Here is a 25,554-nt window from a genome sequence, read left to right as displayed (position 1 = left end):
CCCTACTGGGGACCTGGCCTGCAACCCAGGCATGTGCCCTGACTGGGAATCGAGCAGGTGACCCTTTACTTCGCAGTCCCTTGCTCAGTCCACTGAGCCCCACCAGCCAGGGCAGGAAACTGTAGCTTTTAAAATGGCAGTTTCTTTAGCTTTCTAGACATCTCCTAGCTAAATTTCAGCAAGCCCTGCTAACGGTCTTTTCCCTAGTGGGCACCTGCTACTTGCCCAAGGTGATGCAGCACATCAGAGGCAACAGTGGGCTCAGGCCACTGAATCAAGTCTGCCCCTGAAGCCCCTACCCAATCTTGATCCTTACTGAGGGAGCTGATGACAGGGAAGTGGGCTGCACTGGGCAGTGGGGTGAGAGGGACGGCAACTGTGAGCAGCACCTCTGGCTTGGGACCTGCTTGCTCATTAGAGGACCGCTGTGTCCAGAAGCATCCCCTCTCTTCCTTGAGAAGCAGCTTGGGCCAGAGCCCCACCTGCTCTGTCCTTGGCCTTTCTCAGAGCCCGTTGCCCATATAAGAGCTGGCATTTCAGATCCCCTTACAACACCATGCTTTGGCATAGTAAGTGTTCCAGTCAAATGTACTTTATTCTATTTTGTGGAAGTATTTTAATTGAATGAGATAGTCTTCTGATTGTAGTAAATGTTAATTAATTCAGTGGACTGGGTGTCCTTGGATTTAGTTGGCTTCTCTTGGTTCAATTAGAAGGAAATTGGAGACTTTTTTTTTTTTTTGCCATCAATCTGCGGCTTAAATTTCTCTTTTGTGCTAATAAAGTGATCAGGAGAACACAGAGAGCAGATTATTTTTTTATATCTGAAATTTAACTGCCCGCTTCACTCACGGAGCCAAGTGGCAGCCCCTGCTTGGCATTATCAGGGCGTGACCCAGTTCTCTTGGTTGATGAGGTTTCTCCATTTCTCTTGGGAAAAGAAAGAAGTTTTAAATTGAAAATACTCCTTTGTTTCCCAAGAATACCAGTCACCTAGTGCAGGGGACACAGTTGCCGATTCTCGTGAGCACAACTGACCAGAGGCAGGTGGTCTGCAGGCAACTGAGACTCCCAGCTCTTCATCCATACCTGGAGCAGACAGGCAGGCAGTTACAGAGACTCAGAACAGCTGTAGACCCCAGGATTATAGAGACGTGGAAACTACAGTCCAGAGAGGGACGGGGCATACCCAAGTTCACAGCGTGGCCCTGATACCGAACATCTACAGCCCAAGGAGCGTTCGACCAGTAACACATTCAGTTTGGTTCAACCAAAACCGACACGAGCCAGCCCCGGGGTTGCGTGTGCGGGTGGAGGTAGGCCCAAGGAGGTAGCACCATAGTCACGTCACATTGTGATGGTTGTGTAAACTGGGTGAACAGAGCGGGGCAACAACATAGAAGGCAACGTAAGGAGCCAGGCGTGTTGCCTTGGACTTGGAGGGAGGAAGGACAGTCTGGGAAGCCTTCAAGAGGGGTGTGTCTGCACTGGATTTTGAAGGATGAATAGGAGTTCACCAGGTGGACAGAGTATGGAGAAATGCATTCCATGCACAGACAACAGTAGGTGCAAAGCCAAGTTTGTTCTGGTAAACAGGAGAGCCACAGGTGGCTCTCGGAGACACCACATGTTCAGATTTGTGCTTTAGGAAATATCCCTCTGGGTGCTGCCATGCAGAACAGTCCAGACGGGGGATCTAGGATCAGCGAGAGCCAGGTGAGAGAGTCTGGGAGCCCCCAGCTCGATCCATTGCCATGGAGAGGGAAGAGCAAGGCCAGACCCTAGAAACATTCAGGAGGTAGAGTTAACAGTTCCTGGCTTAGGCAGCCACTCAGGTCTCCCAAGCAGGCCCCAGGAGGGAGCAGGTGAAGAGAAAGGAGGGTGACACCCTTCCTTTTGGATGAGCTCCTTGGCAACCCAAGGGTTTCTTCTTCCTCTGAATGCGCCGTGGGTGACAAGACAGCACGGCAGCACCAGCTCACGGTGAAGCTCTTCCTTCAGCCAGGTGGCATCGCACGTGCATCACCTGCAGGATGCACTCGGTGCTGAGGAAGACCCTGTGCGGTAGGTCTGCTTCTTACCCCGTTTCACCAATGAGGAGATTGGGCGTGGAGAGAGTTAACGATTGGCCCAAAGTCACTAAGCTTGGGAAGTGGGAGAGTGGCTGCTCTCTCAGGCTGACCCAGGGTGCCCTTGACCTACCCCAAATAGATGTGGCTCCACATTGACATGGGGCTTAAATGACTCTTTCCCCCAAATTACTGTAATTTCTGCTCCTGCAGGCTCCTCCTACCTGGTGAGAGGAAGTGGAGTCCAGTGGAGCTTCCTTCTTGGAAGCCCCGTAATGTAGTGAGAAGGGCCCGGGGTCAAACGCACTTACTCCTTGTGTGGCTCCAGGCAAGTCCCTCTCCTCTCCGAGCCTCGGCCACTGACCGGCTGTGTCTGCATGGGTCCCTCTCTGAGCTGCCAGGGTGTACCTGCATGTGGCACACTGCCATTGACTGCTGTGATTATGACTTCCCTGGCCTTGCCTCTGGCTCTGTCCAAGCTGGGGTGATGTGAGGACACAGGGCCACCCTTGGAAAGGGGCCTCACAGAGTGAGCCACTAATCCCAGAAACTGGGCTCTAGGCCTGCCCTCAGGAATCAAGGTCACTGTTAGTGGAGCCTCTTTCTTTAGTAGGTCCCCACCGCTCAGCAAACCCTCGGGCACCCCAACAGCACAGCCTTCCCTATTTACAGGCCCACTCTGTCTCTGCCTGTCAGGCGTCTGCTCACCATTCGAGGCTTCATTCTGCCCATCTGCACTCCAATTCCATGGAGTGTCTCCCCACCCGCTCTCAGCCTCACTCTACCCCATCTGCCACTGGGCACTTGTTGGACACTGGCAAACTCCCATGGCTCGCCCAGGCCTCTGAAGTACACCCAGGGCCTGCAAGAGACATTCACATAGTAACTCCAGCTATGGCTGTGGATTGATGGAGATAAGGAATCTGCAGGATGAAATTCTATCCACCCTCTCATCTCTCTCTCTCTCTCTCTCTCTCTCTCTCTCTCTCTCTCTCTCTCTCTCTCACACACACACACACACTCTCTCTCTCTCACGCTACCTGGCCCATCTCTCCGTTTTGGTTCGCACTGGCCTTCTCTCCAGCTCTGCCTGGTTTGGGTTTGGGGCTTCTACCCACCCAACCTTGGCCCTCACTGGGCTATTCCAGATGCTTACCTGGCTCCTGCTAAGTATTCCCATCCTGCCCTTCTCACTGGAACATGCCCTGACTTGGGGGCAGAGGCTGGTGCTGTTCCTGCGAAAATAAGAGGAACATGGCTTGGAAGCTGGCCATCTACTGGCTCCAGGAAAATCCCACAAAACCCAGGGAGAAAACAGATCTTTCCAAATGAGGCCAGAAATGTGGGCACTGAAAAGCAAGATTAAGAAGCTCTTTCCTCTCTTCCCACTTGCTAGAGAGCAAACAGCAGGGTCAACTGGCTCCCACTTGATGGGCTTCCTGCCACCCTTCCTCCTGTAAACTAAACCAGCTGTTGGTGCCAGATTAACAGCCACAAGTAAAAGCCAAGTGCCCTCGTGGGGCCCCCTGCCTTCCAACCCCTGCGTGTCTGGAGGCTGAACTCTGAGCCCCAGGAATGGACAGTTTGTGATGAAATCAGATAGGCCTCTGAGCCGCAGATAGTATCAAGGCCCAGGGGAGAGGCAGACTTATTTGCTAACCTCCCACAGAGCACCTGTCAGCTCCGTCACACAGCAATGTCATCCCGTGTGCGGCAAACACCTTTCACGGGGCAGACTGTCCAATGCCTGCCCGCAAGCTCACTACCCACCTCCTCTAGCCCTTCCCTTTGCTTGGCTCAGGCTGCACATATATATTCTCATATTTTCATATTCTCTCTCTAACACACACACACACACACCCTGATTCACTCATAAATTACCTGCTCTGCACCATTTACATAGACAAAAGAAGGAGAATGTAAAAACCTCTTTAGCAGTGTCAGAGTACCATCAGCAGCAATGGTACTCCAGCAAAGGGTACCATTGGCAGTACTCATCCTGAGGAGTCTGTAGGAGCTAAGAAGCAGATGAAAACAAGCAAAAGGAGAAACCCATTGGTGCTGCATAGCCTGTGATCCACCCAGATAAGTCTGGGGACTGGTTTCCCCACCAAAGCCTAGGGAGTCCCCAGCTCCGAGCAGCCTCAGGAGCTGCATCTGCATGGTCCCTGTGCGCCGAGTTAGTGAGGCCTCTAGGAGGCCTGCACAGAACAGAGGGAAAGCACGAGAGAGTCTTGGCCTAGCAGCGGCAGCTCCTGCTGTGCCAGAGTCTTCTTCTCTACTGCTCTTGGATATTACCACCTACTGCCCTCGTGGACACCCTGAGGTCCCCTTAGTAGAAGCTGTAGGAATGTGTGGGTGGGGCAGGGGCCCGAACCTGCCCCTCCCCTCCACAGCCTCTTGCTTCCACAGTAGTCATGAGACCTGGGACATGAGGCACAAGAAATCCTGTGGCTTCTGCCTCCCGATGGCCATTTGCTCCCAGTTCATGCACTTGGAAGTGAACAACACATCTTGTCCACACCACCCCCAACGAGGCTCAAATTAGGGCAGGGAAGCCTGTGTGCTGAGCCCTTCTTGACATTCGTAATGTGCCGTAGGTTATTAAAGGTTCTGAGAAGTCTTGCGGAATATTTTATTGTGTAACTTGCTTTCAGTGTAACTTCAGATCTTAAGTTCAGTGCATTTTGACGAGATAACACTCATACATCCCACAATTATATCAAGATTTAGGATATTTTCATCACCCCAGAAAGATTCCCCTACACTTCCCCTTTATCCCCCCACCCTAGAAGAACTGCTTTGTGACTCTGTAACAATAGGTTAGTGTGGCCATTCTAAAGCTTCATATAAATGGATCCTCATACAATACGTGATCTCTCGTGTCTGGCTTCTTTCACTCAGCGTAATATCTGCAAAATTCACCCCTGTTGATCATGTATCAGCAGTACATTATTTTTAATTATCGAAGAGTATTCTTATGTAAGGGTATATTTATTACAATTTATTTTTCTTCTATTAAGTATTAATATTTAGAGTTTCCAGTTTTTGCTTGAACGAAGATGCTGTGAACACCTCTGTACTAGGTTTTTTGTGAACATACGTTTTGTGCTTTCCCTAGGGACTCATACCTAGAAATGGAATTTGCAGGTGTGTGCACACTTCTAAAAAGTTTTCCAGAAAACCAGTTTCCACTTGCCACCCCACCCCCGGAGATGTATGAGAGCTTCTGTTGCTCAGTATCTTCTTATTTGGTGTTTCTGTGGTAACTTTAAATATTTTTTTCTTTAACTCACCATTTCCCAAACTTATTAAAACAATGAACTTTTCTCTTTATAATCCTTTTTAATATCCCGTGGAAGTAGTGTGCTGTAGAATTCATTTTGGAGAGTGAGGATCTAGACCTTCATTTGAATAGGAGAAATCAAATCATGAGTTACAACAATAAATCACCAAAATATGAGAAGAAAGAAAAGCCCGAAAGAGGGCACGAAGGTGAGAGCCCAGAAGGAAGACCTGCAGTGGAAAGGACTGAGCTCAGGAAGCAGCGCTGTGAAAAGTCGGACCCTCGTTTTCTGAGAGGACGTCACAACCACAGCAGGTTATCATGCAAGAGAGAGAGAATTCAGAAATTACAAACGTGGCTGCCAAGATGAAGGTCGCTTCAGGATAAAAACACGGTGCTGAAAATGCAGAAAGGAACCTGGAGAGAGAACAGAGCTAAGGAAAGTCAGAAGAAAATATTCCCAAAGTAACGGGAGGCTTGAATTCACAGGTTGAAAAACCACACCTCTCAGGGAAGACTTGATAAAAAACCGTCAAGACCAACAGCATTTGCATCCTGGCTGGTGTGGCTCAGTGGACTGAGCACCAGCCTGTGAACCAAAGGGTCGCCGGTTCGATTCCTAGTCAGGGCACATGCCTGGCTTGTGGGCCAGGTCCCCAGTGAGGGCACGTGAAAGACAACCACACACTGATGTTTGTCTCCCTCTCTTTCTATGGCTTTTGTTTTGAAGTCTGTTTTGTCTGATATAAATATTGATACCCCTGTTTCTTTCCTGTCCATTTGCTTGGAATATTTTTTTCCAACCCTTCACTTTCAGTCTGTGTACATCTTTTGTTCTGAGGTGGGCCTCCTGTAGGCAGCGTATGTGGGGGTCATATTTTCTTATTCATTCTGCTACCCTATGTCTTTTGAACAGAGCATTTAATCCACTAACATTTAAGGTTATTTTTGATAGATTCTCCATCATTGCCATTTTACTCCCTTCGTGCCTGTGTTCCTCTCTCTCTCTCTCTTTCTTCCTCTTCTTATAGCATCCCCTTTAGCATCTCTTGCAGAGCTGGTTTGGTGGAGGTGTATTCTTTCAACCTTCTTTTGTCTAGGAAACTCCTTATTTTGCCTTCCAATTAATTGAGAGCCTCACTAAGTAGAGTAGTCTTTTTCTTAAATAAAATCGCTTTTAACCTTTCGTGCAGTAATGGCTTGGTGATGATGAATTCCTTTAGCTTTACCTTGTCTGGGAAGTCCTTTATCTGCCCTTCCACTTAAATGATAGCTTTACTGAAGAAAGTGATCTAGGTTGTGGTCCTTGCTTTTCATCACTTTGAATACTTCTTGCCAGCCCCTTCTTGCCTGCAGGTTTTTTTTTTGAGAGATCAGCTGATAGTCTTACAGGAACTCCTTGGTAGGTAACTCTCTGCTTTTCTCTTGCTGCTTTTAAAATTCTCTCCTTAACTTTAATCTTGGGTAAAGTAATTATGATGTGCCTTGGTGTGTACTTCCCTGGGTCCAACTTCTTTGGGACTCTCTGGGCTTCCTGGACTGCCTGGAAGTCTATTTCCTTTGCGAGATTGGGGAAGTTCTCCTGCATTATGTTTTCAAATAAGTTTCAACCTCTTGCTCTTCCTCTTCTCCTTCTGGCACCCCTATAATTCAAATGTTGGAACATTTAAAGCTGTCCCAGAGTTTCCTAAGCCTCTCCTCATTTTTTGAGTTCTTGTTTCTTCATTCTGTTCTGGTTGAATGTTTATTTCTTCCTTCTGGTCCAAACCATTGATTTGAATCCCAGTTTCCTTCCCCTCATTGTTGGTTCCCTGTACATTTTCCTTTATTTCACTTTGCATAGCCTTCACTTTTTCCTCTTTTTTTTTGTGACCATAATCAATCATTTCTGTGAGCATCCTGATTACTAGTGTTTTGAGCTGTGCATCTGATAGGTTGGCTGTCTCTTAATCACTTAGTTCTATTTTTTGAGGTTTGATCTGTTTTTTCATTTGGGCTTATTTCCTTGCCTCAGCACACCTCTTCCATGGTAAGGAAGAGGTGTATTCACCAGGGTGGGGTAACTCACTTCAATGTGTTGTGGTGCTGTAGGTGGAGTAGAGGTCTGAGAAGGAACAATGCTGCTTGCTGGGCTTTCAGTCATTTCTCCCTCTACCCACGTGCAAATTGGGCCTTTCTTGTGCTGATTTCTGGGTTGGTGGGCTTGTGCATGTTTTAGGACCCTGTGGGTTTCTCTGAGGAACTCTCCTATAAACCTGGGAGTTTCTCCTTCCACCTGCAACCCTCACAGATTTTTACAGTCAGAGGTTTTGAGGTCTATTTCCCCATGCTGGAACGCTGGATTGCGCAGTCTGTCTCACTCCCTAGTTGTTCCTCCTAGTTTATTTGCATGCAAATGTGGGACTGCTTGATCTGCCAGCCACTGCCTCGCCCACCCCATCCTCAGCTTCTGCCTTGCCCTGAGTCCTCTCTTCCCTGACTGCCCATCTCTGCCCCTCCTACCCGTCTGAGCGAGTGTTTCTTCTTTAACTCCTTGGTTGTTGGACTTCCATATGGTTGGACTTTCTGGCAGTTCTGTTTATTTTTTGTTTTTAAATTTGTTCTCGTCCTTCTTTTGGTTGTGTGAGGAGGCAGAGTGTATCTACCTATGCCTCCATCTTGGCCGGAAGTCCACTTTGCTTGTTTTTTAAGTTTTTGGGTGAATTTTTATTTCTTCCTTATGTTCAGAATCATTGATTTGAATCCCAGTTTCCTTTCCTTCACTGTTGGTTCCCCGTGGATTTTTCTTTATTTCACTTAGTGTAACTTTCATTTCTCTCCTTACGGTTTCGCCATACTCGCTGAGTTCTCTGTGCATCCTGATCACCAGTGTTTTGAACTCTGCATCTCATAGGTTGACTATCTCCATTTCGTTTAGTTCTGTTTCTGGGGTTTTGTTCTCTTCTTTCATTTGGGCCATATTTTTTTTTTGTCTGCTCAATTTGGCAGCTTCCCTGTGTTTGTTTCTGTGTATTAGGTAGAGCTGCATTGACTCCCTATCTCAGCGCACCTATTAACTTGTATGGGATGAAGTCTTAGGTATTTGCCAGGGTGGGGCAACCCTCTTCACCATTCTGTGGCTTTGTGAGGTGAGAGGGGTCAGAGAGGGGACAGTTCCACTGTCTGGCTTCTGGAGGTTTGCCTGGCACTAGCCCCGTTTCCAGTCATTTCACCCACTTCCCATGTGTGACTGGTGCCCTCCTAAGCAGTTGCCCTGGTGGCGATTCCCAGAGTGAGAGTGTTTGCATATGTTCTAAGTCCCTGCAGGCTCTTTAAATGGACGCTCCTGAGAAATCGGCAGTTTCTTCTGCCACCCCAACCACCACTGGTTTTTATAGCCAGAACTTATGAGGCTATATGTTCCAAGCACTGGAACCCTGGGCTGTGTGGTCTGGCTTGTGGGTGGGATTGCTCACTCCCCTGGTATCCCTCCTGATTTTTATCCACCTCACAGGAACGTGGGACCATCCATTGTGCTGCAGTCGCTGCTGCCACCCTGCATCCTCTCCACCCCAGCTCCGTGACTCTGCCTCTCCTACCCGCCTGGATGAATTTGGTTTCTTTAAATCTTTGGTTTTCAGACTTCCATACAGTTCAATTTTCTGGCAGCTCTGGATATTTTTTGTTTTGAGGTTAGTTTAATACTTCTTGTGCTTTTGCGAGAAGGTGAAGTGTGTCTACCTACTCCTCCATGTTGATTGGAAGTCTTATTTCTGTTTTCTTTAGTTTCTTTCTCTAATGTCTTATAGTTTTCAGCATACAGTTCTTTTACTTCTAGGCTTATTATTCTATATGATGAAATTGTAAAACAGTCTTGTTTTCTTAATTCTTCCGAGTGTTCATTATTAGTGTATAGAAACATGAGAGATTTCTGTATATTAATTTTGTGTTTTGTTACTTCACTTAATTATTTTATTGATTCTATTAACTTTTGGTGGATTATTTAGGTGTGACCCAAAGAGGCCCATCCTGTGTGTCTAAAGGGCCATACGGCTGTGCCAGCCTCCCAAGAAGAGGGAGGAAATACCCTGCTAGACCCTGTGAGCCAGACGTGCCTGTGACACAGGAAGGCTTTGGGTAGGGTTTGTGGCAACGATCGGAATGGCTTCTTCAACCCCTGGGTTTCCGGTCCCAACTCTGGAAGGGAGCAGAGGTACGGTGCTCCTTGACTGAAAGGCAGTTGGCTGCAGTGTATGCTGCCCTGTTGGCCACTGAGGCCGTAACAGAAATTGCCCCCGTGACAGTTGGGACCATGTATCCCTTTGCAGGGTGGGTCGGGGACTGGATGGCCAGGCCTCCTAGTGGACAGCTCAGATGCCCACATCAGCTAAGTGGGACGGCTAAGACGCCCACATCTGCAGCAAAGGAGTACTCTGTCCACTAGCCCCTTGTGGGCTGAGCTACAGGAAGTGTTAGGTACAGTTATTTATGTAGATGAGGAATCTACTGCTCCTGTCCCTATAGAAGAGATGGAAACTAGCCCCTTCTGGGGAGGGCAGGCACCCATTCCCTCAGATGCATGGCATACTGATGGGTCCAGCAGGGGCCAGCCTGCTGTGTGGACTGCTGTGGCTGTCCAACGAGAAACAGAGACGATCTGGTTTGACACTGGCGTGGAACAAAGCAGCCAATGGGCAGAACACTGAGCCGTATGGCTCCTGGTAGTCAATGAAGCCCCGCCCCTATTTGCCCAGATAGCTGGGCAGTGTACTGGGGGCTAACATTATGGATCTCTACCTGGCATACACATGAATGGATGGTTATGCATAGACCATTGTGGGGACAGGCTTTGTGGCAAGATTTATGGGAGTTAGTTCATCAGAAACTAATCACTGTATATCATGCTACTGGACATGCCCCTCTTGCTCCCCCTGGGAATGATGAGGCTGATTCTTTAGCCAAGATGCGGTGGCTAGAAACGGTACCTGTCAGTCCTCAGGAAGGGAAGTAGCTCAGCGGCTACACTGTTGTCTCTTATATGCTGGGCAGAAGACCATGAGGTCCACTATCAAAACTTGGGGGTCACTTGTTACATTGGCAGAGGCTCAGGAAGCTTGTGAGACCTGTGTTGTCTGCTCTTGAGAGCACCCCTGAAGGCCTGTGGGAGCTTCTGGACAGGTGGTGTGGGGACGGGTACCGCTGACCCAGTGGCAGGTGGATGTAATCGGGCCCCTACCTAGTTCAGAGGGGTATAAGTATGCTGTTACAGGTGTGAACACGGCCACAGGATCTTTAGCTGCTTGTCCCGCATGGTACCCAGATCGGAAAGCAGTAATTGCTGTGCTGGAGCGCTTATGTGCTGCTTATGGAAGACCCTTGATCATTGAAAGCGATCAGGGGATGTGTTTTACTGGGGCCTTGGTACAACAGTGGGCTCGTGACTTGCAGACTGACTGGAAATTCCATGTGGCCCGTCATCTCCAAGCTGCTGGAATGACTGAACAATACAATGGTCTCTTAAAATCAGGGCCTGTGAGCTGCAGCTGCCTCCCCTACACTGAGGGGTTGGACAAAACGCTTGTGGACCGTCCTCCGGACTCTACCTGAGAGGAGTTGGGGGCGGGGGGTGGGGTGGGTGGAGGTCCCAGCTCTGGTGGAAGTGCTGCTCCAGCGGACTGCAGCTCCAATTCAGCTGCAGGTACAGACTAAGGGTGCCTTGCTGAAACCAGGCACGGGAAAATGGGAATATTCTCCTGCCTGCTCCGGAGGACCTGGAGTGAGGGCAAACAACCACTTGGACGTGGCCTTGGGAAATAAAAGCCTCTCACATGTGTTGGGTGGCTCTTGGGGCCAAGGGTGGAGAGAAACTTACAAATAGTGCCCTGGGTGATGGGGACCTGGCCCCCAGGAGTAAAGGTGGAATATCCAGGGCCAGCAGACCACAAAATGCTTCTTCATGGCACCTTTGTGACTTACCTATGGCCCATTATGAGTTCTCCCCTGTTGCAAGTAGATGCTGAACTCACAGGTGAGGCACAAAAGGTCTGGTGTTCACACCTAGGAAGACCCCTCTTCCAGCCATCATCTTATCGGCTGACCAGAAGCTTGCTGGTATATTGCCAGAGGGTCGTGAATTGCCTTTACGGGTGCCCATAACTGCTCTGCCTTTTTGCCCTTAGGGTGCAAAGTAACACCTTAGTGGACTGGGTTCATACCTATGCCTCAGTGGCCGCCCAATCAGCATGCTGGGTCTGCACTGAACTCCCCCTGAGCACGCTGGCCAGCCTCCCATGGTGCATCTCTCCAGCTTCTGTCTCAGACTGGATTTGGCTTCAGAACCAGTGGAACCGTGAACATCCCGTGTGGAATGCTACCTGGACTGACATCTATGCTGGGGCCAAGCAGCGGTGTGACCGGCCCAGGCTGTTAAGCGGCCACTCTGTATGGGATGGCTCGAGGTGGCTCACAGCTGAGGCTGTGGAGCTGGTTGGACCGGCTCCCCCTTGCATTGAGAACTCCAAAGGACAAGCCCAGGTGGGCTGGACTCCGACAGGTCTGTGTCAGACCCATATTCCCGGACATGCTGGGAGGTGCAGAATGGTGCGTGGGCTGCTGTTCCCACTGGGACCCTCTGGGTGTGTGGCCCACATGGGTGGCCTTACTTGTATGGAAATTGGACTGGCCGTTGTACCGAGGGGTGGCCTGATTGCCTGTGGTTTGGCTGCGTGCTGTTGAAGCTTGCACTGCCGCTGCGGAAGCACTTGTGTTTTGCTTGCTTGTTGCCATAGCCTGTGCTGCTGTTGTGCGTCATGGGTGTGGGGCTCTGCCTGCCTCTCCAAGGGACTGCGTGGAAGACATCCTCATGTAGATTGTGAGGTGAGGAACCCAGACGGGGTGGATTGTAGGGTGAGTGGAGGCAGTCTGGCTTCCTCACCCAGGTGTCTGGGTCGCTAGGGGGAGCAGTGTTCCCATAGCCTTGGAGGCGCCTGATAACCAGTGTTCCCATAGCCTTGAGACTGGGTCCGATCAACTGTTCCCACAGCATGAAGCGGGCTCACATGTGCAGAATTATGTTATGTAATGTTCTGACAGTTTTCCGGCTGTGTTCCCCTCTAGTACTTAAACAGGTAGGGACTCCCTGCTGGGGGCGATGATGATGAGAGACACGCAAGGGGACAGGTGCCACGCTGGGGAGCAAGGGCCATGACATGAGACATGTAGATAGACACGCAGCTTGCAGCGTGTGTGGCTCGCCCACCTGTGAATAAAAGCGTGCCAGACGTCCCAACGGCTCCGTGAATATTAGTCTGTCTGCACGAATATCATGAATCTGCCTGGCCTTGAAGGATCGCAACACTGTACCATTGGCAGGAACACTATCTGTGGTGCTGTGGGGTTTAAAAAAGTGAATTAGAAGCAAGAGGATCAAGACCAAGACCATTCCTTTGCTACAAAGAGCGGTCCACTTCCTCCTGGCCCCAGCCCGGGTTTCTAATCAAACTCTGCCTTTTCACAAGCTCCCACGTTGTTCGTATGCACGGTGAAGTCTAAGACATGCGAGACTGGAGGGTCTTTCAGGAACTGGAGCTGAAAGGAGAGGGAGAGGAAAAGGGAGAGAGAGAAATGTAGTGGTAAGTGAGAGATTTTCTTTGTAGGCTGGCGAAACTGAAGCATGTTTATAAACTTAGAATGGTGGTTTGCAAACATGTAGCACGTTAGAAGCATGTAGGGTGCTGTTTAAAATGACCAATTCCCTCGGGCCATCTACAGAAAAAGCTGTGTGTGTGTGGTCTGGGTGTGCGTCTGTCGGAGGGGAGAAGACCCGTCATCTCAGGGGAAGGCACGAGTAAGGGAAGACAGGCTGGAGGTTCAGGAGACAGGAAGTGATAAATCAGTGAAGGCCTCCCCAGGGAAATGGGAAGTAATGAGATGAGAATGGAGAAATGCAAAGGAGATGTTTTAGGGAAGGAGGAGAGGCAGCAACAGTAAAACAGAGAATAAATTGGCAGATGGTTGGGACCAGAAAGGGGCTAGACACTTGAAAGGACTCATACCTGAAAGCCATGAGGGTTCACTGATTTCTTCAATTTTAACTAGGACATTCACAGTGGGGCAAAAATGGTACTTTAAAAACTTAAGTTAGATGATATTACTGGTCTGCCCAAAGCCTTGCAGCATCTTCCCACCACACGTGGTTTACTAGACCCTGGGTAATCTGGCCTTGCTGACTTCATTCTCTGCTCTCCACTGACCTCCAGCCCACTGGCTCTTCAGTGCTCCTTTTGGAAGGAGCATGTTCCTGCCTTAAGGCCTTTGTACCTGCTGTTCGCACCTACGGGCTGTTATTCATCCAAATATCCACATGGCCTCCTCCCTTACTTCACCCAGGTCTCTGCCAACATCTTCAAGTCAGAGAGGACTTCCTGCATCACTGTCTCTCTCCTTCTGCACTGTTCTTGATCGGTGCTCAATATCATGTCATAAACCTACTTGCCTATTTGTTTAAGGTCTGCCTCCTCTACCAGAAGGTACGCTTCATGGGAGCAAGAATTACGGTGCTCACTATGGCATACCCACCACTTAAGAGGTGGTGCTTGCAAAAGGTTTGATGAGTGAATAAATGCCTGCTGCTGCTTGGTGAAAATGAAAGGCTACTGAGATGCCTGGGGAAGGTGATTAGCCAGGGAGATTGTGAGAAAATGAGATGATTGAGGACAAGTAAATGGGCATTTTTAAGAGCCTAATCAAGGAGGGAGTGCAGGGTTGCAATGGCAGGAAAGACAGTAGTAAGCAATGCAGTTTCCCTGCGTGGCTGAGAACATGGTTTATGCTTGAGACCACCTTCTACTCTCTGTGCAGCTCTGGGCGGGTTTGTTTGTCTTTTTTAAGCCGCAGTTACCCCATTATGGAGCTGACAACCATACTATCTTCCACCTTAGGTTGTGATGAGGTTAAATGAGTTAATAGCCTTAAAGATCTGGACACAGGGTAAGCTCTTAAAAGGTATTAATTATGATGATCCAAAATTGGGAGAATAGTGTAAAATATTATAATGCAAAAAGATGGTTCTGTAATTGTTCTAAGTCCAAACTTGATGTGTTACCTCTCCCCAATCATATTCCCCAAACAAACATACCTCTGTCTTGCCAGCCCCATCACCAGCTTTTTTCCTGTTCTGGTGGCTCGTCTGAGAGTTAGCCGAGCACCCAGCACGGTGAGCTCTCCATAAATATTTGTTGGTGTTTACCGCACTTCTCCCAAACAGTGCTAAGGTGTTACTTGTTCAGGGAAATCTTGATGTTTTAGGGTGGGAGAGATTACTGTCTGCAACCTCCTCAGGGGTGTCAACCCAGAGAAAGAAAGACAGCTACCCAAAAGGCCTCCTGGTGGCTAACTGGGCTTAAATGTAAAAACAGAGGCCAGCAGCCATTCCTAAACTGGGGGCCCCCATACGAACAATTTGAGGGAGAAGCCTGTACTAAACGTCCTGCTCTGGCACTGAACTGTCTGCCGGCACTACGTCTGCCAACTGAGCCAGCCCTTACATATAGAGATGAGTTCCTGGAATTATATTTCAACCGAAAGGACTGACACTTTTTCTGTCCAGTTGGAGCCTCGCAGTTATATCCCAATTGGTATCTCCATTAACCAACGGAGCAGCACCTCCAAACAATCAGGACGGACAGTGCTTTTCCGACCAAACTGGGAGGATCTGGAGTCCTCATTTACGTGAGAACAGAGCAATCGGGGACCTGGGGCTGAGACTTCTTTCTCTATAAGTCAGCCCACTTTCCTTTTCTATTGAAACCTGTAGGTTGTAAGTCCCTGGCTGGAGCTGACGCAGGGAAAGCTCTCTTGCTATAGGGCAGGTCACAGCAGGACGAGGTGGCGCAGGCCAGCTTGAGCCAGCCCAGAGCACAGCTGTGTGCCCAAAGAGGGGCCTTGCCACAGGGCAGCCTCCTCAGGGCCAGTCTCATAGCCGAGCTTTTCCATAATTGAGCTGTAACACTACTGAGCTGCTCCACAGCCATGTTGCCTCACAGCTGTGCTGTATCATGTTTGAGATGTTTGCACTGAATCAAGGTCTCTTCCTCCCCACACACCAAACTGGGGATTCCTGTTGATACCGAACTGGCGCCAACCACCGTGGACCAAAGGGTTGCCACGGGGACTGGGTTGGTGGAAAGACCACGTTCTGCGGGCTCTGAATCATTTAGAAGCGTGGCGCAGGAAACTGGCTCCATAGGACGGGAGCGGTTGCATCCTCTGGAGCTTCCTTAAGGAGCCATCTGCATCCCGGTGGGCCAGGGGCCAAAAATCGCCGACGAAGCCCTAGGGCCCCTTTAAGAGGCACGGCCTTCGCACAGCCGGCCGAGCGCGTGATTGGCTGAGGCTGCGTCTCCCGACGGGACGCTGTTGCTAGGGCGCGGGCGCGGGGGTCGGGGGGGCACTGCGGCGGCTGCGCGGAGGAGCGCGGTGGAGCTAGGAGCAGCGCGGGGCTTGCTGGGCCGGGGCCTGGGAGCTCCGCAGGCGGCTCTGCGGGGCCCCGCGCACGTCCGCGCCGTTCGCAGTCGGGTGGCGCCCTCGCCCTCGGGGCCCGCCGAGCGGGGCCGCCGCGACCTGCCGCGCCATGGGCCAGTGCGGCATCACGTCCTCGAAGACGGTGCTGGTGTTTCTTAACCTCATCTTCTGGGTGAGCGGGGCCGGCGGAAGCGGAAGGGTGAGGGGAGGCCGCGCGGCGTGGGTTGCGGTGCTGGCGGGGCAGCATCTCGTGGGCCCGGGCGGGGGCCTGCGGGGGCCTCGGGCAGCCTGGGCGTTCGGGCCTCCGGGCCGGCCCTGGGCCGGGCCCCGGTCCTCTCTGCGGAGCAGCCGGCAGGACCGAAAGCTTTCGCAGCAGGTTCGTTCGAGACCTGAGGCTTGAAACGGGGTACGGCCCAAAGGGCCCGGCCCTGCGGTCTGGTGGGCCCGCAGCCGCTGCGCCGGCGCGCGTCGCGAGATGCTCGGACGCGCAGCGCACGGGCGGGACCCGCCGACGCGGGAGGACGTCGTACTGGGAGCGAAGTGTGTTTACGGAGAACTGCTGGGCCGGTTACCGCCTCGAAACCTGCAAGAAAGGCTGCGACTTGCTAAGGGGAACGATCCGTCGACCAAGAAAAACAGACAGTTTTGGTCGTGGGGGTGGGGAGCTGAAATTAAAAGTCTTGGTAGATACACGTAGGATGTCACGAGACTTCAAAAGCAGTGAGTTACCTTTCGACAAAAGGTGGCTTAGGATTTTTTATTTTATTTTATTTTTTTTGACACATCCCCAAAGAAAGGGGTGTTTATAACCACTTGGTTTTAGTTCGAGTCCTTATCTCGGCCGGGACTTCTGTAACAACCTGCGTTGCTCCTGCCAGCCGCTCTAGCCTCCGGGTCGTCCGGACCTTGCAGCCCCATCCTCTCCCCACTCCGACCCCCCAAATTTTCATCAGTATAGTAAGTGTCGGCCTCCTCCCGACCTGGCAGCTGCTGACTCGGCCCCCTTTCCTGCCCCGGACCGGCCTTGTTCCCGAACGCTTGCCGCCCTGCGAAGGCGACGCTCATCACATTCCCCGGGGCACTCCCGGAACGTTCCCACTTGCCGCGCTTTCTGCGTCCCGTGCAACTTCTCGTCCCCACGCACGTACCTAATGTGGGGGAACATCCTTCTTAGAATCCTCATCTCCCTACCCCCCTCAGAGGAAAGAGTATGAAACGTTTTATTTCCCCGCTGCCCTGGCCTGAAGGGAGAGCTGTGTATAATTATGTATAATAATGCGCACACGTGTGGCTACGGAAGTCTTTCAGGATGTCCGCGCCGTGATGGAAAGATCCCCAATTATAGCGCCTGTTGAAAATCTCGCAGGTACCATTGGGCTTTTCATGATTTCTTCTTTTCCAATTAGTGTTTATCATACTTTGGTTTGAGTTACAGCCTTTTTAGAAGGTATTTTCGGGGATCCTCAACTGATAAACACTCTGTTATTAGGCAGATAATTAGGCAGAGACTTGGCTTCGTACCCCACGGAGGCAGAGGGTCGCTTATCGCGGGATGCAGGTGTCATGCGGGGGTCAAGGGACGGCATGGGCACTCTCTAGGTGAGAGAGGGTGCCTGTGCCCTGAGAGAGACCCCGGGAGAGCTAGAGGCCTGGCTGCGGAGGCTCCCATTGCCTGCCCGGACTCCTACCATGGGGCCTGGCCCTGCTCGCCCGGGCCCAGATTCACCGCAGGTGAATGAGCTTTGCGGACGCCAAGGACAGGAGGCCGCGGATTTCTTCACAGAGAAGGGGGTTCGAGCTCTGGGGGACTGAGGTCGAAGTGGTCACACTCCCTTGGGTGGTTCAGCACAGACAAGAGGGTTGAAGCCGCTGGGTCAAAGTCTGCCGCCTGGGGCAGGGTGGGGGAGTTTCAGCCAAAGCAAGGATTTTTATGGGCATAACTGTTTGATTTTGAAGAATAATCCATTACATGAATTCTAGGCTATTTAAGCTTAGGGACTGGAATTGTTGTTAATGTAATAAAATACTGGAAATACAGGAGCTGTTCTCTTTAAATAAATACTTACATTTTTATTTATTAATTATCAGTTAATTATTGATTGCTTATGAATCTTTGGAACTTGTGTTAGCATAGGTACTATCGGCACTTTCTTCAGTGAAAAAGGGTATGTTGAAAGTCAGCTGTTTGTCATAGTGCGTTTTTGCCAGGCCTACAGTGACACCATCTAGTAAAAATACCCTTTATCTAGTTAGCAAGGGTAGTAAAGCTTTCGTGAGCTGTGAAAAGGAAGTCGACACGTGGAGGGGGGGAGAAGTGGGAGAGAGCAGGTTCGTGCAACCTGACTTTTGAGGAAACTGTTAGTAGGTGTGCGTCCCGTGAAATGCTTAGTTATAGGGACAGACTGTTGGAATCTGATGGTGACGGTAACTAGCATTTGGTGGTAATGATACCTCGGTACCGTGCTGAGCGCTTTACCTGGAGGATGCTCGCATCAACCTCATCTGGCAGGGAGCAGTAGTACACTTGTTTTCCACATCAGGACATTAAGGGTCACCGAGTTAAAAGTCACATTCGCAGGGTGTGGCAGAGCCTGCGTTCAAACTCAGGGTGCCCTGTACGTTAGAGCCTCTGGTGTTAGAGCAAAGTGTGATTTCAAGAGATTTGGAAAGGAGAAGGATCTCATCAGGCTATATTAGAGTTACTTTCTCTAGAACATACTGATTTTAACCTTGTTTAGAATCCGAAACAGTGTTTGAAACACACCATTTAACTTGTCAGATCGAACACTTGGGCCGTCACAAGGAAGCACGTGAAGCAGACGTGCTAGCTGGTTCTCCCTGGGAACCTGTGGTGCGCTCTGCAGTTCTGACACGTGTGACCTTAGGTAGTGGCCCCTTCCTCCTTTCGAGGCATTAGTGAGTACTGGAAGAGTAAACACCCCTGCACAGGGCATATTGAAAGGTCATCTCGGTTCTCTCAAGCAACTCCTTATCCGTTGTGCTGGCTCTTCGTGGTCTGGCGGTGCTGGCTGAGTGTGGATAAGTATTAAAGCTTAATGACTTTGGCAAGGTCTTTAAAACTTTTAATATCTTGATATCTTGGTTCAGTTGGCACTTTGCTCAATGAGCTGTGATGTGGAAATAGCATGTGCCTGACATGTATGGGCCCCACACTAAATGATGTGTCAGCCAAAATTGTTAACATTGACTCGGCCTAGATCATCTTGGACAGTGCGGTCTGAGAAAGTTCCCGTGGAAAGACACACACTAAAAGGGGAAATAACCAGTCCTAAAATCCTGAAGGCTGTCAAATGAAAGCAGAGTTCCTCATTACATTCCAGAATATTAGGGCTGTGGCTTGAAAGACCCTTCTGAACCAGTGCAAGGATGTACAGCGTAAGATCTCTGTTTATGTGGAGTGGCACAGCTGTAAATGTGAGCCCATGATGGTTTATGGAGGAGGATTAGTGGTGTTTGAAGTACGTGACTGAATACTGAATGCTATTGAAGGTCATTAACTGCACCTTTGTACGAAGGTCAGAGATGATTCTTACTTGGGTGGGTCGCTAGATCTGACCCAGGCGGTCTCATCTAAATCAAGTTTAAATCAGTACCTTTAAATTTACAGGCTTTAATTTTGGTAAAGTTATTTGAGTACTTAATCATGCTCCATGTTATACAAATTACCTTTACTTTTCCTACCCTGTGAGAAAAACCAATTGGCCGGTATTAATTTTGCACATAGGTGTCTTCGGTATTGTAGGGACTGCAACAGAGAGCTTGTCCGTGCTCGTAGAACTTGTGCTCCACACACCTGTTCAGGCTGTGTCTTTCATCTGTGTGACAGGCGACAGCAACGCTAAAACAGCTGTGGGGCGGGAACTGCCACAGGAAGCCAGAAACAGCTTCAGGACGTGGCAGCTTCTCATCACACCCATGCGTGGGAAATAGCCTGTCCTACAGACGGTATGCAGAAGCTGTGTGTAACCTTTAAAATGTATCCCACTGAAGAAAAGCTTTCCACATCACCCTTCCCTCTGGATACATGTAATGAAGGAAAGTTGCGTTGTTAAACAGAAGTAACAAATACGTGAACTCCTAGTTTGGGCGCGTGTTATTGATAAAATGGTGGAAAAGGCAGTGAAGATCTCGGACTTGCAGAACTTTCTTCCTGGTGGAGCAGGACTTAGAATTACAGATAAGAGAAGTGACGTGTTGTTGTTACGCAGAGGGTTAAAAACAGGGTTATACGATGGAGTGAGTGAGCTGCTGCCCTAGGCTGGTAAAGGAGGCTTCTCCAAAGAGATGAGACTTCGTCTGGAGTTTAAGGAGCTGGTTTTCAGGGTGACTTGGAGGAAGTGAAGGGCATTCAAGACAGGGAGCCTCCCATAGGCCCTAAGGCAGGAATATGCTGAATTTGTTCAACAAAATGTTTAACTTTGTGCATTTGTTTAAAGTTTTTTATAATGAAATATTTTAAGAAAAAACTTCTTTTCACAAATCTTACACATATTTTGTGTTTCCAGCACATCCTACACGTTCGAACTGGGACTGTGATACTTTAAACCAGAACCTCCACTTGACATCCTGGAATTTGTGTCTGTACCTCTTGGGTTTCTAGCATCGTGAATTACTGCTTTGAAAAGGACTGTGTCGCTGGAATGCACCTTCAGCTTACAGGGTTTTTTCATAGCTATTTTTCAGTCCACTAGACGAAAAGCCAACTTTATCAGTAAGCAAATCATGGTACATAATAGGACGCTTGTTTCTTAACTTATCTTTGACAGTTAAGAAAAGGAATGTTGCCAACCTTGCTGATTCTCAGTTATCTGTCTACTGACCCAGTGCCTGGCGGCTATGAATAATCATGAACTGAAGGAACATACAGCGTTGGGAACTTGGAATCAGCCTCAGCCAGGGGACCTTATGCAGAAAAGCTAGCTTTAGAAGCATTTTAAGGAATAGGTTGTTTATTGGCTTTTTAGGATATTTATCATACTTTGAAGTATTTTAATATTATTTCATAAGACCCCCATTCAAGTTAGGATTTTTTTAGAAAATTTATTCCATGAAGTTTATACTTCCACCTAACAAGTATACCCTAAGAATAATTTACTCGATGAATACTTGTTAAATATGCTTTATATCTTTCTGAAAAATACAAAGAGCAAAATGACAATAGTCCCTGCTAACAGCTCATGGGGACAGAGGGCAGACGGGCAAAATCTAATACTTACGTTTACTTTCTAGATGTACCCACCCCATTCCTCAGATCATACTTACGGACAGTTTCAAGTCTTTATTTAAAAATATTATCATCTCCTCCTCCCCCAACTCTTAATACCTTGGTAGAGTCAGTAGATGAGAATAATATTTGCATTTATGTATTTGTTTTTGATTTACTAAAGGGGGCAGTAAATGGTGACACTGCGTCTTTGTTGCTGCTACTGACTGAACACATAAGCTATGCATGGACATATTCTGCTATTAAAAAGCTTAAGTACCCCCAGGTCCTATAGGAAAAACTGGCTCTCTCTACAATTAAAGTAGCGTATGGGGACAGAGGGTCTCAGAAAACAGACAAACAGACAAACAAACGCAAATGCCGAAATGCAGAAGTGCGTGTTTAAATTTCATGCTTCTCAGATGACGCCTGAAACCCTGCAGCCTGAAAACAGCCAATTCCTTTGCTGCTATGGATACGATACTTTGGCTGTTAGTTGATCTCCAGTTTCACTGTCACCTGAACTTCCGGGTCTTTCAACTGGTAGTTATAAATTGGATTAAAGAGAACAACTTTGTGTTTTTTTCTTTTTAGTCGGTTTCTTAATCAATGTTCAAATACAGTTGTCTCCATTTTCCCACCCCCACCTCCCGCCCTCAATCCTACCCCTCTTTGGCTTTGTCCATGGGTCCTTTGTACATGTTCCGTGACGACCTTTCCCTTCTTTCCCCAGTTATTTCCCTCCCTGCACCCCTCTGGTTACCGTCAGTCTGTTCTTAATTTCAGTGTCTCTGGTTATACTTTGCTTGCTTGTTTGTTTTGTTGATTAGGTTCCACTTATAGGTGAGATCACATGGTATTTGTCTTTCACCTCCTGGCTCACTTCACTGTGCACACAGAGGTGTTGGTAATGATGGCAGAAGTGGTTTATTATCAAAGCTTCATACACCCACAAGCAGGATTTTTGTTGTTTTACTTTGTCTCCTTGAAAGGTGGTATTTCGGGGGCGGGGCGGGGGGAAGAATGATAATGTATACTGAAGGAATCAGACTTGTGCTAAATGATCAGAAAACATCTGAAGGTGTGTCAAAGCCAGATAGACTTAAGAAAAGTGAGAAATGGAGCAGATTGGCAGAGGTGCATAAAATATTCACGATTGAGAAGATGCCTGTTTATGTTGTTGGTTAAGACAACATAGGGATTCATAATGGGAAAATAAAGTCTCAATTTCAGACATAATTTTAAATACGACTTTGCTGATTCTGCAGGTAGTATATTTGCTTTTTAATGAAGACACTAAAAAGTACTTTAAGATTGTTTTTAATGTTCAGTTACAATTGTCCTGCCTTTTTCCCCATTGCTCTCCCTGCTCTGTCCCCCCCAGTCCCACAGTCAGTACTCCCCATTGTCAGTGCCCATGGGTCCTCTGTTCATGGTCCTTGGCTTGCCCCTTCCCATTCTTTCCCCCGTCATGCCCCTCCCTCCCCTCTCCCTTATGGTCACTGTCAGTCTGTTCTTGTTTCCATGCCTCTGCTTCTGTTTTGCTCATTTGTTTGTTTTGTTCACTAGGTTCCACTTAGAGCTGAGATCATATGGTATTTTTCCTTCACCACCTGACTTATTGCAGTTAGCATAATAATACTCTTCCAGTTCTGTCCATAAGGTCACACAGGGTAGGAGCTCCTTCTTTCTTTCTCCTGCATAGTACTGCATTGTTTGAATGTACCACAGTTTTTTGATCCATTCATTTACTGATGAGCACTAAGGCTATTTCCAGCACTTGGCTATTGCAAATTGTGCTGCTAAGAAAACTGGGATGCTTAGGTTCTTGTGGATTGGTGTTTCAGGGCCCTTAGGATATAATCCCAGCAGTGGAATTACTGGATCAATAGACAGTTCCATAGTTAGTTTCTTGAAGAAATTCCATACTGTTTTCCACAGTGGCTGCACCAGTTTGCATTCCCCCCAACAGTGCACTAGGGTTCCCTTTTCTCCACGGCTCGCCAGCACTTGTTGTTGTTTGTTGATTTATTAATGATGGCCATTCTGACCAGCGTGAAGTGGTATCTCATTGTGGTTTTAATTTGCATCTCTCTGATAGCTAGTGATGTTGAGCATTTTTCAGGTGTCTCTGGCCCCTCTGTATGTCCCCCTTGGAGAAGTGTCTGTTCAGGTCCTTTGCCCATTTTTTAGTTGGATTGCTTGTCCTTCTGGTGTGGAGTGGTTTGAGTTCTTTTGGACAACAAACCCTTTTCTAAGGTATCATTGACAAATATGTATGCCCATACAGTTGATTCCCATTCCATTTTCTTGATTTTTTTAAGCCATGCAGAAGCTTTTTAGTTTGATGTATTCCTATTTGTTTATTTTTTCCTTTATATCCCTTGCTCTAGAGGATGTATTGGTGAAATTATTGCTGTGTAGGATATCTGAAATTTTCCTGCCTATATTTTCCTCTAGGACTTTTATGGTGTCATGACTTATATTGAAGTCTTTTATTCATCTTGAGTTTATTTTTGTGTATGGTGTAAGTTGGTGGTCTAGTTTCATCTTTTTGCGTGTACTTGTCCAAATCTCCCATCACCATTTATTGAAGCGGCTATTTTAACTCCATTTTATGTTCCTTCCCCCTTTGTCAAATATTCACTGACTAAATTGACTTGGGTTTATTTCTGGGCTCTCTGTTCTGTTCCATTGATCTATGTGTCTGTGCTTATGCCAGCACCAGACTGCTTTGATTACAGTGGCCTTGTAGTATAGTCTGATATCAGGTACTGTGATCCCTCCTCCTTTGTTCTTCTTTCTCAAAATTGCTGTGGCTATTTGGGGTTATTTATGGTTCCATACATATTTTTGAAATGCTTGTTCTATATCCATGAAATATGTCGTTGGTTTTTAATAAGGATTGTGTTGAATCTATAAATTGCTTTGAGTAGTATGGACATTTTGATGATGTTAATTCTTCAAATCCATTAACATGGTATATGTTTCCATTTGTTTGTGTCGTCTTAATTTCTTTCTTCAGTGTAGTATAGTTTCTGAGTACAGGTCTTTTACCTCCTTGATTAGGTTTATTCCTAAGTACTTTATTTTTCTTGTTGCTGTATCAAATGGGTTTTTTTTCTCCTGATTACTGTTTCTGACATTTCATTGTTGGTGAAATGCCTTTGATTTCTGAATATTGACTTTGTGTCTGCCATTTTGCCAAATTCACTTAGGCCGAGTAGTTTTTTGGCAGAGTCTGCACACTGCATGTATTTCTCCTTGCCCTCCCTGTAGGGGGAGCTTCTGTTGCGATTGAGAAATAAAGTCTCAGTGTCTCACTCGGGAGGCACTGTTCAGTCTTCTGGGAAAGTTGCGGGTGCATTTCTCCTGCCCCTGTACCTCCTGTCTCAGTCTGTCCCAGTTTATTTCCAGTAATGCATAGTTTCTGCTTAAATAGCTGTCCGTTTCACGGTGGGGGGCAGGTGGCAATCTGTGTAAGCGTGTCAGCTCTCTCCTGCTTGGCGTAGTCTGCAGCTCTGTGTGCCAGACAAGTCTGGGCGGTGCCCTGAACCCCCTTTGTTGTACCCTATCTTAATGTTCTGTTTCGATGGCCTCAGCGAAACAGTATACTTTGTCTCCCTGTAGGGAGTTCAAAATGGGCCCTTTTCAGCATTAACCTTGCCGTCTTACTCTTGCAAAAAACAAAAAGAAAACAAGAAAAAAAAGCCTCCCTTTGGTGGTTAAGCCTGCCCCGCTGGTTTTGCAGATCTTTCCAGCTCCTGCAGGCAGTTGGGGATTGGGCTCAATTTCCCCCTTCTGGTGGTTCTGCCAAGAACGGGGCTCAGCCTGGCCTACAGCAAACAGGTGCACAGTCTCCAGCACACTTCCCTCAGACCATTCTGCGGCCTGCACTCTCCACTCTGCACTGCTGCACCAGGCTGGTCCCAGAAACCACCTCGTTTGCACCCCTTTGATCAATTCGCCAGGTGTGCCTAGGGGGAGCAAATCGCGCCCACAATCTTCCCTCCCTGTTGGCCGGGCAGCTACAGACGCCAGTTCCCAGCACACCACGACTCAGTCCCGCTTTTGAAAAAAGTCTCTGTGGGCACTGCTGCGGCTGGGAGCCGCTGTCCCGCTCTCCCACGCTCTACCCCTCTTCCCCCAGCTTCTGGTACAGCCGGAATCACCCCCACCCTCCGGCACTGTCCCTGCTGGTGACCACTGTGCCAGCGTGGGTGCTCTGCCAGCCGTGTGCCTGCAGCCTGTCTCTTCCGGGGACTTCACATACCGAAGTCGCTCCAGGCACAGGTCTGCGGTTTCTCACCCTGGGAGGGGAGGGAGCCGCTAGGCTGCTGTCCCTGACCCAGCTCTCCTCCAGTACTGTCCCCGTAGCAGCCGTGGTTTCTGGTGCCATGCCAGGGGACTTCCCCCGTCAGCCTGTAAAACATCCTTACCACCCATTCTGCAGCATCCTGTGCTGCACATGTCGG

The 25,554-nt window shown here is 48.6% G+C and overlaps 1 protein-coding gene across 1 annotated transcript in view; it reads left to right on the top strand.

Annotated features, from left to right (window-relative positions):
• The first annotated feature begins 15,763 nt into the window (after positions 1-15,763).
• The window catches only part of TSPAN3 (tetraspanin 3), a 56,600-nt gene continuing 46,809 nt past the window's right edge, over positions 15,764-25,554 (top strand). Inside the window, exon 1 of the mRNA XM_053928237.2 lies at positions 15,764-16,027. Within this exon, the coding sequence (XP_053784212.1) occupies positions 15,965-16,027 (63 nt within the window). The 5' untranslated portion in view covers positions 15,764-15,964. The remainder of the gene's footprint in view (positions 16,028-25,554) is intronic.

The sequence above is a fragment of the Desmodus rotundus genome, chromosome 7 (assembly GCF_022682495.2).
Source record: "Desmodus rotundus isolate HL8 chromosome 7, HLdesRot8A.1, whole genome shotgun sequence".
Classification (NCBI taxonomy): domain Eukaryota; kingdom Metazoa; phylum Chordata; class Mammalia; order Chiroptera; family Phyllostomidae; genus Desmodus; species Desmodus rotundus.
The sequence above is the reverse complement of the archived record's forward strand: the minus strand, read 5'-3'. Positions and strand labels throughout refer to the sequence as shown.